Source organism: Acinonyx jubatus, chromosome D4 (genome assembly GCF_027475565.1).
Source record: "Acinonyx jubatus isolate Ajub_Pintada_27869175 chromosome D4, VMU_Ajub_asm_v1.0, whole genome shotgun sequence".
NCBI lineage: Eukaryota > Metazoa > Chordata > Mammalia > Carnivora > Felidae > Acinonyx > Acinonyx jubatus.
The window spans coordinates 63,448,510-63,463,267 of record NC_069391.1 but is presented as its reverse complement, the minus strand read 5'-3'; the positions used below and the strand labels follow the sequence as shown (position 1 = coordinate 63,463,267).

Sequence of the window (14,758 nt, the reverse complement as noted above, 5' to 3'; positions counted from 1 at the left end):
GAAGAGTAAACCTTAAGAGATTTTTTTTTTTTAATGTTGTGGTCCTCTTGTATAGTTTTTAATCTGGTAGTTCTTCTTGCTCAGGTAATGGAAAAAAGGTTTTATAAATTACCATGAACTAAGTTTAATTAATTTTGTCCCAAATAAGGGCAATGCTATCAAAAACTCTCTAGTCTTAGGATGTCCTGTTGATTATTACTTTAAAAAGATAGACTTGAAAGGAAAATATGTTACTGATATGCAAGTTGGGGAAAATGATAAAATGTTTGACTTTTTTTTAAGTTCATTTCTTTATTTTTGAGAGAGAGTGCGAGCAGGGGAGGGCAGAGAGAGAATCCCAAGGAGGCTCCACACATTGCGGAGCCTGACACAGGACTCAGTCTCATGAACTGTGAGATCATGACCTAAGCTGAAATCAAGAGTTGAATGCTTAACCAGCTGAGCCACCCAGGTGCCCCAACATTTGACTTTTTGATCTAAAGCAGATATTGTCATTTAATTGGAATACTTAATGAACCCTCACTTTTGAAAATATTTTGTGCAATTTTATGTATATTACTTGTCTTTCCAGTAGGAACAACAACTAAAATATGAATAAAGAGTTGTGCACAGAGTGTCTAGAGCTTGGGCTCTAGAGTCAAATATTATAGGCTTGAATCCTGGCTCCCTAGTTACGAGTTTTATGACCTTGAGCAATTTGCTAAGTCTCTCAAACCTTGGCTCCCATCTGTTAAGTGGGAATGGTGATAGTTTTTGCCTCACATGGTTGCTCTGAAGTGTGTGGCATGTAAGAAGTGTTTAGTAAATGTTACTACCTGTTTTAAAATACTTGGGAATAAATTTAACCAAGGAGGTGAAAGACCTATACACTGAAAACTATAAGAAACTGATGAAAGAGATTGAAGAAGACACACATGAATGGAAGGATACTCATGTTCATGGATTGGAAGAATTAGTATTGTTAAAATGTCCATGCAATCCCTATAAAAATTCCTATGGCAGTGGGGCGCCTGGGTGGCGCAGTCGGTTAAGCGTCCGACTTCAGCCAGGTCATGATCTCGCGGTCCGTGAGTTCGAGCCCCGCGTCAGGCTCTGGGTTGATGGCTCAGAGCCTGGAGCCTGTTTCCGATTCTGTGTCTCCCTCTCTCTCTGCCCCTCCCCCGTTCATGCTCTGTCTCTCTCTGTCCCAAAAATAAATAAATGTTGAAAAAAAAAAATTCCTATGGCAGTTTTTTTCAGGAATAGAACAGACAGTCCTAAAATTTGTATGGAACCACCATATACCCCAAAATAGCCAAAGCAATCTTGAGCAGGAACAGCTAAGTTGTCAGGTGTCACATTTCCTGATTTCAAACTATATTACAAGGCTATAGTAAACAAAACAGTATGGTACTGGCATAAAAACAGACACATAGACCAGTAGAGTGGAATAAAGAGCCCAGAAATAAACCCATGTATATACAGTCAACTAATATTTGACAAGGGAGCCAAGAATACTCAGTAAGATACTCTTTTCAATAAGTGGTAGTGGGAAAATTGTATATTTATATGGACTCCTATCTTCTACTACTCACAAAAAGTAACTAAATGGGTTAAAGATTAAAACACAAGATGTGATCTTGTAAAACTCCTAGAAAAACAGGGAAAAAGCTCCTTGACGTTGATCTTGTGATGATTGCTGATGATTTTTTTGAATATGGCATCAAAAGCATAAGCAACAAAAGCAAAAATTTAAAAAGTGAGGTTAATCAAACTAAGAAGCTTCTTTATAGCAAAAGAAACAACAGAATTTGTCATTTTTTAGCAATACTATTCTGTTGTAGTGATATAAATACATAAATATTTATAGATAGATGGTTTTTCCTTTTTGTTCACATTTTTCAAAATCTTATTATGAGTTTTATGACCTTGATTATATAGAGCTACATCTAGAAGACATTTACCAGTTTCCAGTCCTACTAGAAATCTAAGGTAAATTATATCCCACATAACTTAGTGGCATTATTTTATCATATTTTCTTCTTTTCTTGGAATTGGACACAAAATAGAAACTTGTAGTTGTTTTATGTGTATTTTTTAATTCTTACCTTTACTAATATTAGAAATTTACACCAGGATATAAAATACAAATACTTTATGCTGTTTTTAGTATAAATTTTCAAGTAATTCATTAAATACTATTCATACGATTGTTCTAAAGTTTTCCCTTTTCTCATCTACTTTTTTATCTGACCTAAACTGTAGTCATATATTTGCATGATGGGCTAATAGTATGAAACCCTGAAATATAGAGTACATTCTATATAGAAATATATAAGGAAAACACTTAACTTATTTTTTCATATTTTGATTCCTTTCAGTTGAAAAAAAAGTTCTGTGAGATTTATTTGAAAATAAAGTTCTATTTATGTAGTTTAGGGTAAGATGGTAGCAAAGAGTATAGGAAAATCAGGAGAATTTGTCATAATAATGTATCTAAAAGAAAAATAGTTTATCAGCAGTTTCACTCTTAAAATTTATAAAATCTGATGTGCATTGTGACTATTACTACTATTAAAAAGTACCGATAATCACCTTGTGTTTTATCTTGGCAGATGGTGTATTGTTCTCTGACAGATTTTCAGAAAGCTGTCTATCAAACAGTATTAGAAACAAAAGATGTGACTTTGATACTTCAGTCTTCTGAGCCTTGTAGCTGTAACAGTGGCCGGAAAAAGAGAAATTGTTGTTTCAAGGCAAGCATTTCTGTGTGGTATATTCACGATCTTGGTTTTGATTACACAGTTGTCTATTCTACTGTAAGAGTAAGGAGCAGATAAAATAACTTTTCCTCAGTTCCCTAAATTTAGAAACCATAAATTAATAAAAAGGAATAGTTTTCAAAAATATTTTACAATATCAAATAGTAATCATAGCAAAATACAGTATTCATATATCTTTTCAATAAACCACTTTTTCAGTATCTCTCAGAAACTAGTAGCTTCAATTTGATATCCTCCCTTTCAACTTTTATTAGAAAGTAGCCTACTTTCATCTTGAAATTTCATCTAATTTTTAAAACTTTCTCATTATCCCTTACTAGTAAACTTACTCTTTGATAGCAGGCTTAAAATATTCTGATAGAATATTAATAAGAACTGTGTTTTGGTATAATAGAGTATTTTATTTTTATTTAGAAACAAATATACTTTGTATTTTTTTAACCTATCTATATTTCCTGCCCGTTTTCACCTATTTTATTATCAAGTTATCTATCAAATATCCATGTACATAGAGGGACCCTAAATAAATATTTCTCTAGATTGATATTTGTTCCACCTCTCATTTATTTTGCTGTTTTTAGCCACCTCACTCTTTTGTAAATGCACAGTTTCCTAGGAAGCCTTGGAATATAAATGAGAATAGTGAAGGGCTCTGTTACAGCCCTGCCTCCATGCCATAGTTTTATTACCAGGGACCTCTTCTGGCAGCATTTCTATCACTGTGTGTCATGAGGATAAATACTTTCTGAAATGAGGACTTTCTCCCTCTTTTTTTTTTTTATTTTTTAAACATCACTGTATTATGGTTCACCAAAAGTATGATTCCACATTAGTGATGCATGGATATTTTGTGTAACAGTTGACCATTATTTTCTCAAAATGTATTGTGCTAGTAGTAACCAAATGATAAATACTAGTGTAAGTGATAGATTTCATGAAGTAAGTAGTTACATAGCCATGTTAGTTCCTTGCTGTTTTTATTTTCTGTCTTTCTGGTTACAGACCAATTCACATGGCGAAACAGTGAAAACCTTGTATTTCAGTTACCTTGCAGTCCTTCAAAAGGTAGCTAACCATGTTGCACTACTGCAGACTGCTAGCACCTCCAAACAACAGGTTTGAGTTGGCTTTTTGTACTTCTTCATGATGCTACTGGTATAAAGATTTTATATTTGGTATAAAATGTCTTAGCCAATAAAGATATCTTTATTTTTGCATGCAATTAAAGAGGAAACTGAACTTGCTCATTTTTAAATTTAGGTGTCAAAGAAATATATGCTCATATGTTTTTAATTGAAGTGAGAAAATTAAAGCCTAAGTTAAAATAACAGTTCTTTTTTTATACCTGTGATAACGTTCATATATTCGTTTTCCTAACATATTTGATGTAATTACTAAGTAAGATATTTGATGAGTCAGTCCTCTTCCACTAATCATGTGTCTAATTCCATCTGTTCAATCTATTGGATTAAAATGTATTTGTAATAACCTGTATATTAAACATTAGGAGTATTTCCCAAGCTGGCATAAATGAGTAATTTCAAAGTTTAGACAAATGCAATCATTTACTTTGGTCATTTCGATTGTATCTTATTCTAGAGCACAACATAAATTTAAAAAACTTCTTTAAAGCTTTTTACATAATGATTTTCTATTTTCTTTTTGTGTTATAATCTTAATGCTGTTTAAATGTAATTTTAAAATTTAATAAGAATTTAATATTGTTCTTTGATAGTACTGTTTGCTCTTTAGGAAGTATTTGATTTCTTGTTTTGGAAATCATAAAAGAATAATGATAACATTATTAGTCCTATCATTATCTCAGAACTCATCAAAACCATATGTAATTAACATTATCACTTTAAGGTTTTCTGAATTATTAGTCTGACTTAGAGAAGATAATATCTTCAAAGTAATATGTTCCTTCTAAATAGAATTTTTTTCATAAACAATCTCAATTTATATAGGTTTAAATGTGTTAAGTTGAAATTTCTTTTCTTCTACCTTTTCTCCTTAAGGAAACACTTATCAAAAGGATATGTGATCAGGTATTTTCCAAATTCCCAGATTTTGTGCAGAAAAGCAAAGATGCAGCCTTTGAAACACTCTCTGACCCAAAATACAGTGGTAAGATGAAGGTAAGTGCTCTTCTCTCAGGCTGCATACACACAAGGATGATATTCAAAATATTTATCAGTAGTGTGACAGGGACACCAACTAATCAGAACAGATACCCAATCATTCAGAAGAGACTGGCCAAAGATGACTGGCGTAGCTGTGTCAGCATTTACTAGCTCACAATGAACCATACATGCAGTAGGGTCTCACTTAGTGGTTACATCAAATACACTTTAGACTCTCCTTATCAATGTATTAGACTTATGCCTGCTTAAAAATGTGCGCTGTTGTGCTGCATATATAATAGCTTGTCTTCAAATGTTTAAGGAGATAATCTACCAGAAACACAAACGCTAGTGCCAAATACGAGGAGGAGGCTATACAATAGCTTGGACTTAGAGAAAGGAACTTCTTAAAGAGTTCAAGGTGGACAAGACCTTTCTGTCTATACTGAATTTTCTGCCTCTTGGTTTCACTTGCCAATCTGTATTGGAAGGTTGCTAATCTCATTTGTGGCAAGGGAGCATTTGTTGTACACTAGGAAACTGACCTGTAGGTGCTGCCCTTGGTGATATATTACTAAGGGAAGGTGTGAAAAGTATGGCTAGGTTCTCCACCCATGACGTAGGCCTGTGACAGCTGCATGATTGCTGACAGCTTCCAGCCTTTTTGCAGCAGACTTTGCTTGTTTAACTCTTTAATAACTGTCAAGAATCTTTATGGATTCAGAGACTATTACAGAACAATTCTCAACTTTATGGTTTAATTTTTTAAAGAGTAAGTTATTTCTTTTGGCTAAATAAATAAAATAAGTAATTCGAGGTAGGTTGTTGTTGTTTCTAAAACCCTGGAAATATTTTTAGCAGTTAATCTACATAAATTCATCATAGTGTAGTTTACTTGGACCTCTAAATTCAATAAAATTGAATAAAAGCCAAGAAGATTACCTTAAATACTTGGGTATGTATTTTTTTAATTGAGATATAATTGGCATATAACATTGTTTTGGTTTTAGGGGTGCAAAATAATGATTTGATACATATGTATATGGCTAAATAATTATCACAATAAGTTTATTTAATGTCAATCACCACACATAGTTATTTTTTCTTATGATGAGGCCTATTAAGATCAACTCTCTTAGCAACATTCGGATATATAATACAGCATTGTTACCTATAGTCACCATGCTGTACATTAAATCCATAACACCTGTTTATCTTACAATTGAAAAGTACCTTTTGACCACCTTCATCGATTTTGCCTGCCTCCACCCCTAGCTTCTGGCAACCACCTATCTGTTCGCTGCACCTATAAATTCAAACTTTTAAAAAATTTTTTTTAAATTTTTTATTTATTTTTTAGAGAGAGAGAGAGACAAAGTGTGAGTGGGGGAGGAGCAGAGAGAGAGGGTGACACAGAATCTGAAGCAGGCTCCAGGCTCTGAACTGTCAGCACAGAGCCCAATGCGGGGCTTGAACTCATGAATGGTGAGATCATGACCTGAGCCAAAGTCGGACGCTCAAACGACTGAGCCATGCAGGCACCCCTCAAACTTTTTTTTTTTTTTTAGTTTCCACATATAAGTGAGATCATACAGTATCTATATTTCTTGGTCTCTCTTATTTCATGAAGCATAATGTCATTCATGTTGTTGCAATGCCAGGATTTCTTTCTTTTTTATGACCGAATATTCCATTGTATATGTGTATTTCATGTTTTCTTTATCCATTTATCTGTCGATAGACACCTAACATTTTTTCCAAGTCTTGGCTGTTATAAACAATGCTGCAGTAAACATGGGGGTGCAGATGTCTTACCGAGATCAATTTCACTCTTTTGCATGTGGCTGTCCAGTTTTCCCAGCACCATTTATTAAAGAGAGTATCCTTTCCCCTTTGTATATTCTTGGCTTCTTTGTCATAAATTAAGTGACTATATATGTTTGGCTTTATTCCTGGACTCTCTGTTTTGTTCCATTGACCTGTCTGTTTTAATGTCAGTACCATATAGTACCATATAGTACCATAACTTTGTAGTATGGTTTGAAATCAGGAAGTGTGATTTCCAACAAGGCCTCCAGTTTTGTTGCTCTTTCTCAAGATTGCTTTGACTATTCAGGTTTTTTTGTGAGTCCATGCAAATTTTAGTATTGTTTGTTCTTATTTCTGTGGAAAATGCCGTGGAATTTTGATGGGGATTGCATTGAATCTATAGATTGCTTTGAGTAGTATGGACATTTTCCAACATTCCCAGCCTACGAACACTGAATACCTTTCTATTTATTTGTGTCTTCTTCAGTGTCTTATCATTCTCAATGTATAGGCCTTTCATCTCCTTGGTTAAATTTATTTTTACTTGGTTCTTTTTTATGCATTTGTAAATGGGATTGTTTTCTTAATTTCTTCTTCTTATGGTTCCTTATTAATGTACAGAAATGCAATGAATTTTTGTAGATTGATTTTGTATCCTGTAATTTTACTGAATTTGTTAGTTTTAACAGTTTTTTGTGGAGTCTAGGTTTTTGATATATAAGATCATGCCATATGTAAACAGAGACACTTTTACTTTTTCCTTTGCCATTTGGATGCCTTTTATTTCCTTGTCTTGCCTTATTGCTCTAGCTAGGACTTCCAGTACAGTGCTGAATAACAGTGACAAGAGTAGGCATCCTTGTCTTATTCCTGATGTTGGAGGAAAAGCTTTGTTTTTACCAGTGGATATTACATTAGCTGTAAGCTTGTCACATATGGCCTTTATTATGTTGAGGTATGTTCTCTCTGTACCCACTTTGTTGAGAGTTGTGTATTTTTAAATAAATAAGTTTGTATTAGTGAGAATATTCTCTTTTATTATGACAATAAATAATTCAAACTAATAGTAGTAATTTTCCTACCAATATTTCCTAACAATAATAAATCTATTTTTGTCATCCATTTTATTGACTTTTATTTATTTATGTATTTATTTATTTAATGTTTACTTATTTTGGGAGAGAAAGAGAGAGAATGAATGGTGGAGGGACAGAGAGAGATGGAGAAAGAGAATTCCAAGCAGGCTCCATGCTGTCAGCACAGAGCCTGATGGCTTGATCTCACAAACTGTGAGATCAGGACCTGAGCTGAAATCAAGAGTGGAAAGTTCAACTGACTGAGCCACCCAGGTGCCCCGACTTTATTTATTTTAAATAAAACTATATAAAAAGCTCAATTAATTTGGAACTGAGCACTTATTATCCCATAATTCAAGCCAATAGAATATTTTCAAAAATCATGGCCTCCTTATGAAAACTGTATTATCTATTCTTATATATTTAAATATCATTTATTGTGACTCTTCACTAAAAAGTTACTCTTGATATTAAATGGAATTTTATAACTACTCATTAATGTATATTTAGAAATAATGTCTGATTAAAATAATTATTACATTTTTTTTGTTATGAGTTTTAGAAGGGAAAAAGCAAGCATGAATTATTGATGGAGTCTGGGTTGATGTCTTTATATGTGAAAGGCGCCTATAATTTACTTTGTGAGAGAACACCAACAAGAAAGAGACTGATATTAATAACCTAAGGTTATATTTTTAAAATTGTGTTTCATCATTTGATTATCAACATCACCTGGTAATTTCGTGATACAAAATGTATAGGCTTATAATCTGTTGTCTCTGGGGTTAAGAAATCCAAGTTGCATGTACTTCTTGAATTCAAGTGATGATAGATACTAGTTCTGCTTCTCTTATTATAGGTCAGCCTACAGCTGCAATTTATTTGTTGATATAATGCTCACTGTACCCTTCATACCCTCAGAACTATACTCATGAACTCCAGCTCTTTCTGTTAAATGTGAAGGTCTTTTTTTGACCTCAACTACTATTCAAGCAGATGGTCAAAAATTGCACTTATTCCCCTGATAAGAATCCTCATTTTCCCTTCCCTTGGGAAATACCACAGAGCCACTTACTGTGAGGGGTGGGGGAAAAGGCTTAGAAAACCGAGTTTAGTGCTGTTGGGATCATATAGGGGTCATGTTCTTCTCTAGGCTTGACTAATTTGAGAAAAGTTACGTTTAAGATTTCTTAGTGTGAACATTGTTATTTACAGCGCTCCTTGATATTTACCCAAGTAAATTAAAAACTTAGTTCACACAAGAACCTGTACACAGATACTTTTAGCAATTTTATTTATAATTGCCAAAACTTGGAAGCAACCAAGATGTCCTTCAGTAGATGAATAGATAAGTTGTGATACATTCAGGCAATAGACTATTATTCAACAATAGAAAGAAATGAACTATCAAGCTACGAAAAGACATGGTCACCTTAAATGCATATTACTAAGTGAAAGAAGCTAGTCTGAAAGACTACTTACTGTATAATTCTAACTCTATGATATTCTGGAAAATGCAAAACTGTAGAGAAAATAAAATAATAAATGGTTGTCAGGAGTTTGCAAGGAGGGATACATAGATGGAGCACAGGGAATTTTTAGGGCAGTGAAACAATTCCATATAATACTTTAATGGTGAATACATGTCATTATATATTTGTCAAAACTCATGGAATGTACACCACAAGGAATGAGCCCTATTATAAATAATGTTAACAGACTTTAGTTAATAATAATAGTTAATAATTTAATAATAGTTTATAATAATAATTTATTAACAATTTATTCATCCATCAGTTGTTACAAATGTACCACCCTAATGCAAGATGTTAATAATAGGGAAAACTTTGTGCAGGGAGGGGCAGGGATATAAGATGCGGGAGAGGGATTCTGGGCAAATTCTCTGTATATTTTACTCTGTTCTTCTGAAAATCCAAAATTGCTCTAAAAAAAGTCTTTAATTTTAAAAAGTTATTGTATTATGTGAAGTTCAAATGCACATCCTTTATACAGAATCAGTTATTTTATTAAAAAATAAAGTTAATGCCAAACTTACTTTATAAGTTTTGCAAGTATTAAAATTATGTTGACTTGATCTATGACATTTTTATCACCGTTTGGTTATTTGAGTAGCTTTTTTTTTTTCTATAGCTTTTTCTGAGGGATTGGACCATGGGGGTCAGAGTTAGCACAATATCTTCTCTTAGTCAATTATTAAAAGAGTGTTATATTGAATATGATTTTTTGTTTAAGTTTAAATGCTTATCAGTGAATAAACAAAATTGAAGTGTTTATTGCATAATTCAGAAAAACTTTAGGCTTAGTACAGAAAATTCCTTTTCTTTCCTTTGTGGATTACTTTTCCACAGTGTTCTGGAACTGTCACTGCCAGATGTGGAAATGCCTATTTTAAAAATAACAGTGATACTGTTATACACAGGTTTGGATTATTTGCTTCCTCCCTAAAAGCACTATATTTGGGGCAAATTATTGACATTTTGAGGTCAGAATCAAATCTGGAAGTCAGGACTTACTGTAAATAGAGAAGCAGAGAGGATAAAATAAGAAGAGGTGTATATGTGACTGATTATTTTAAGAAAACAAATATCAAGACCTAGATGTAATTAAACACATTTCATTACGTCTATCTAGAAAAAATTTAAATACTTCCTAAAAGGAATACTGTTCTGTAATTTAGTTTCTGAACATATTGTAGGTATAAAGAAAGTGTTTTTTGGAAATTAAATTAATTCATTTAAATGCATCCCATAATCTAAAATGTTTCTTTTTTATTAAAACCAGATGAGATGAAACAAAAGTCTTTGGGAACCTTACCTCATTATTGACAGTATGATGATGAATAACATTTCATGTAATATCTAATACTTTATTTCTCTAACTTGGCAAAAATGAAGGGAATTAGGAAAGAGGACTGAGGTTATGTTGTATAAAAATAATTTTTAAGAAATTCTCTAGTGATGTTTATATGTATAAAGTGTGCTTTTAGTTGGAACTGGTTCATTGGTGGTTGATTTCTGTGGTTCATTTCTAGGTCCTTCAGCAGCTTTTAAATCATTGTAGGAAAAACAAAGATAAAATACTTCTTTTCTCCTTTTCCACCAAGGTAAGTTCCTTCTGAAGTATATACTCTTAATTGGCCCAGCCCTAACTCTTGAGGCATAAATCCTAAGAGACATAACAGTGTCCAGCCACAGTTTTATCTTATACATACTGTAGAAAATAGTAGTGACATAAGCAACTTTTAAAACAGACACTTAAATCTCAATGATATCAAAATTACTGTCAAAGAGCAAACTCAAAGATTTTTAATTCTCTGTTGATGTTTTTATTAATAATTAAAGTGTTCTTTAAGGCATGTAAGAGATTTTAGAACTTGGAAAATAGCACAAATAATGAAATTCACTTACATAAATTATTTGGCCAATACTTTTTATTTGGTTTTAGTTTCAAAAAAAAATAAAGTTTGATTTTTTTTTCCCTGAAAGATTGATTTAAAAAACAACCATTGGTGAATATTATAGTCAGTTTCAGGATAGTGGGGAGAAATACATAAGCCAGAAGTCAGGAAAATATTTGTTGCTCTTGTAATTATAAGAAAGAACTTGTGAGCAGCAATTATTAATACTTAGTAAATCTTCTCTCTATAGTGGTACGAAATTTATTAAACCATACATTTGTCTTTGCCCATTTCCATACCTTTTCTCTAGTTACTTGATGTTCTGCAGCAATACTGTATGGCAGCTGGCCTTGATTACCGACGACTGGATGGAAGTACGAAATCAGAGGAAAGAATCAAGATCGTGAAAGAGTTCAACAGTACACAAGATGTTAACATTTGCCTTGTCTCCACAATGTAAGAAAATAAAATTTGATAACTTGATTTTTATGTAATTGCTTTTAAGATTTAGGGTAATTTAAAAATTATTACTGGATTAATTTTCAGTGGTTATGATTATATTGCCTTGTTTTATTTGGCTTTGAGGAGAAGCAGCAAAAATGCTATTATATTAATTATGACTGAAATAACAATATCTTGAGTTTTACCTAACCTTTTTTCTCAATTTCCTTATCATCACTGGATTCTCTTTATATGTCTGGGTTTATAAAGATAACAATCAAAAGAAATGGATGTTTCCTCCTAGGAATTTTCTGTGGTAGTGTTTTTATTCATGTCTGTGGTCAGAACAGTCAGACTTAATTGAGTAATTGAGTTATTAATCAAATAACTAAGAATCATTTGTAGCAGTGGCTTTTAAAGTATGCTCAAGCAGCCCTAGAGAGCTCACTAGGGTTAGTGGGCCAGGTATTTCCTCCCTCTGTCTACCTGGTCTCAACCATAGCAGCTCTACATTAATAGGTTTTATAAAAGTTAAGTCAGTTCTAACACCTATTTATGAATCTCTCATTAAAACCTTTTAAAGAATATATACACTTTAGAGCAAGATTTATGCCAGTATAAACACCTAAGAAGATTAATCCCTTTTGGGGGGCAACAAATCCCTAACTTTTGACATCTAATGTAATAAGTACTTTATAGATTTACCCCCACTATCTTGCAAAAACAATTTCAGAGGACTTTAAAAACAAATGTAGCAGGGTGCCTGGGTGGCTCAGTCATTGAGCGTCCAACTTTGGCTCAGGTCATGATCTCACAGTTTGTGAGTTTGAGCCCCACATCAGGCTGGGTGCTTTGGCATAGAGTCTGCTTTGGATCCTTTGTCCCCTCTCTCTGCCCCTCCCCTGTTTGTGCTGTCTCTCTCAAGGATAATAATTGTTTTTAAAAAAAAAAGTTAAAAGCAAACATGTAAAATGTAAAAAGTCAACAAAAAATTACTTAAAATGAGGCATAAAATTATATATATGATGAATGCGCTACTTGAACACCGAAATTCTCCTTGAACTCTTGCATTGAGAGGCACTCTGGATTCCCATTTTCCTGTGAATGGATTCAAGAAGTAATTTCTCATATGAGCCCTTACCTACGAGCATTAAATGACATAGGATATTGTCTTCTGTGAAGTTTTATAAAGTACATAAACATGCTTAATTTCTTAAATAATGTCTCCAAAGTAACAAATGCCTTCAACAATACTTCAAATAGTACCGAACTTCTAGACAAGCTGTCATCTGCCATTCCTTGTCTGTTCACCCCCATCTAATTTGATGAGATCTGCCATAATGCTCCTAATTATCTCTATGTTAGAAATTTCTATTTAACCCATTTAGTGAGTTTTTAAAGACTGTATTTTTCATGTTTAAAGCCCTATTGGTATTTTTCAAATCTGCCTAATCATTTTTACTTATATTTTGTTCTTTATGTTTTCTAGCTTTTCTTTTGTTTCTTTAGTAATTTCAATCATTATTTTTTAAAATCCCTTTTTAAATGGCTCTTTTTGCTCTGTTAACTCCTGAATTGGGGCTGCTAATCCTTCTGTTGTTCCCTCTTGTTCTTGCTCATGGTACATGGTTTCTTCACACATTTTGTAATTTTTTATTTTGAGCTTATCTATCTATAGAGGGGCTTTCCCCCTCTATTTTAGCCAGACATCATGCCAGCCACATAGGGATGGGAATCCATGTTTCTTGCTTGGCTTTTATTGACATCCCAAGAGTGAGGCACTTGATTACTGTTTCTGTACGTCCTCCACTGACATTACAGAGGCGACTGGGTTATAGCTGGGCAGAAATGAATGTCCCAGCTCCTCAGTCTTCTGTGATATCCTCTGAGTGGAGGTGAGAGGCACCCCATTTTAGTCAAGCAAGAGTGGAAATCTAATCTCCTCACTCAGCCTTTACTGACCAGGTTGGGATTCAGGTCATAGATTTTTTTTCCATGGTGTTTCCAAAAATAGGCGGGTTATTATCTAACATTTTCTGTGTTAAAAGTCTATACCTTTCCTGGTTCTTTAGCTAAAGGAAAAGGGCTTTTCTTGGGCCTTTTTTTTTTTTTTTGGTCTTGACTGTTGGCATTTCCAGTTTGCTGGTTTCTCCAGAACCCAGTCTGGGATTTTTAAGCAAAAACAAAGCTGGAGAACTCACTGCCATGTCCTTCCTTAGTTCTTATAGTCTCTAGCCATGCTTTGTTCTCTCTACCTTTCAGGTCTTACATTTATTTTATATATGATGCCCAGCATTTTAAGCTGCACTTACTGAGAGGAGTAAGAAGTGCATCTACTCCTGCCTTGGTTTTTAAAAATGTGTATATTACTTTATTTAGTTGGACCATACTTACAATTTTTAAAAATTATGTTAGGAAGACCTTACAGCATCGTATTTGAATATCCAAAACAATGAAAAAAAACAGTACAACCTATTTACGTGGGCTTTAATGGTCAATTTCTTTTAGGATTATTCTAGAATGGTAGAAAAACTATTCTGTAGCTGTTTTGTTTGTGGCATGTTTGTGTTTTAATCATCTTTTATGATGTTAATGCAGTATTGTGTTGATTTGGTTACAGAAACCTGGCAAATTGAATTAGAAGGCAATGACTATGCTTTTGCTATTTTAATGTGCCCAATTCTGTTTCCTCAGGGCTGGTGGACTAGGCCTCAATTTTGTTGGTGCCAATGTTGTTGTATTGTTTGATCCTACTTGGAATCCAGCCAATGATCTTCAAGCAATTGACAGGTATAATACTGACAAAATTTAAAGTGATTTGCAAATACTTTGAATCTGAAAATACCCCCTTGTGATTCTCTTAAGTTGCTTTTATAATATGACTATGATTAGAAGACAGAGAAAACCTTATTTAAAAAAATTGCATTTAAGGGGCATCTGGGTGACTCAGTTAAGTGTCCAACTCTTTTTTTTTTTTTTAATGTTTATTTATTTTTGAGAGAGAGACCGAGCATGAGTTGGTGAGGGGCAGAGAGAGAGGGAGACACAGAATCCAAAGCAGGCTCCAGGCTCTGAGCTGTCAACACAGAGCCCAATGCAAGGCCCGAACTCACAAGCTGTGAGATCATG

General features: G+C 33.4%; 1 protein-coding gene across 4 annotated transcripts in view; it reads left to right on the top strand.

Annotated features, from left to right (window-relative positions):
* Positions 1-14,758, top strand: part of ERCC6L2 (ERCC excision repair 6 like 2) — a 139,971-nt gene that overhangs the window by 63,183 nt on the left and 62,030 nt on the right. For all 4 annotated transcript variants that reach the window (XM_053205165.1, XM_053205164.1, XM_015068299.3 and 1 more), the window contains exons 7-12: positions 2,595-2,735; positions 3,765-3,878; positions 4,781-4,900; positions 10,823-10,894; positions 11,499-11,644; positions 14,324-14,419. In XM_053205165.1, coding sequence (XP_053061140.1) covers positions 2,595-2,735; positions 3,765-3,878; positions 4,781-4,900; positions 10,823-10,894; positions 11,499-11,644; positions 14,324-14,419 — 689 coding nt within the window. The remainder of the gene's footprint in view (positions 1-2,594; positions 2,736-3,764; positions 3,879-4,780; positions 4,901-10,822; positions 10,895-11,498; positions 11,645-14,323; positions 14,420-14,758) is intronic.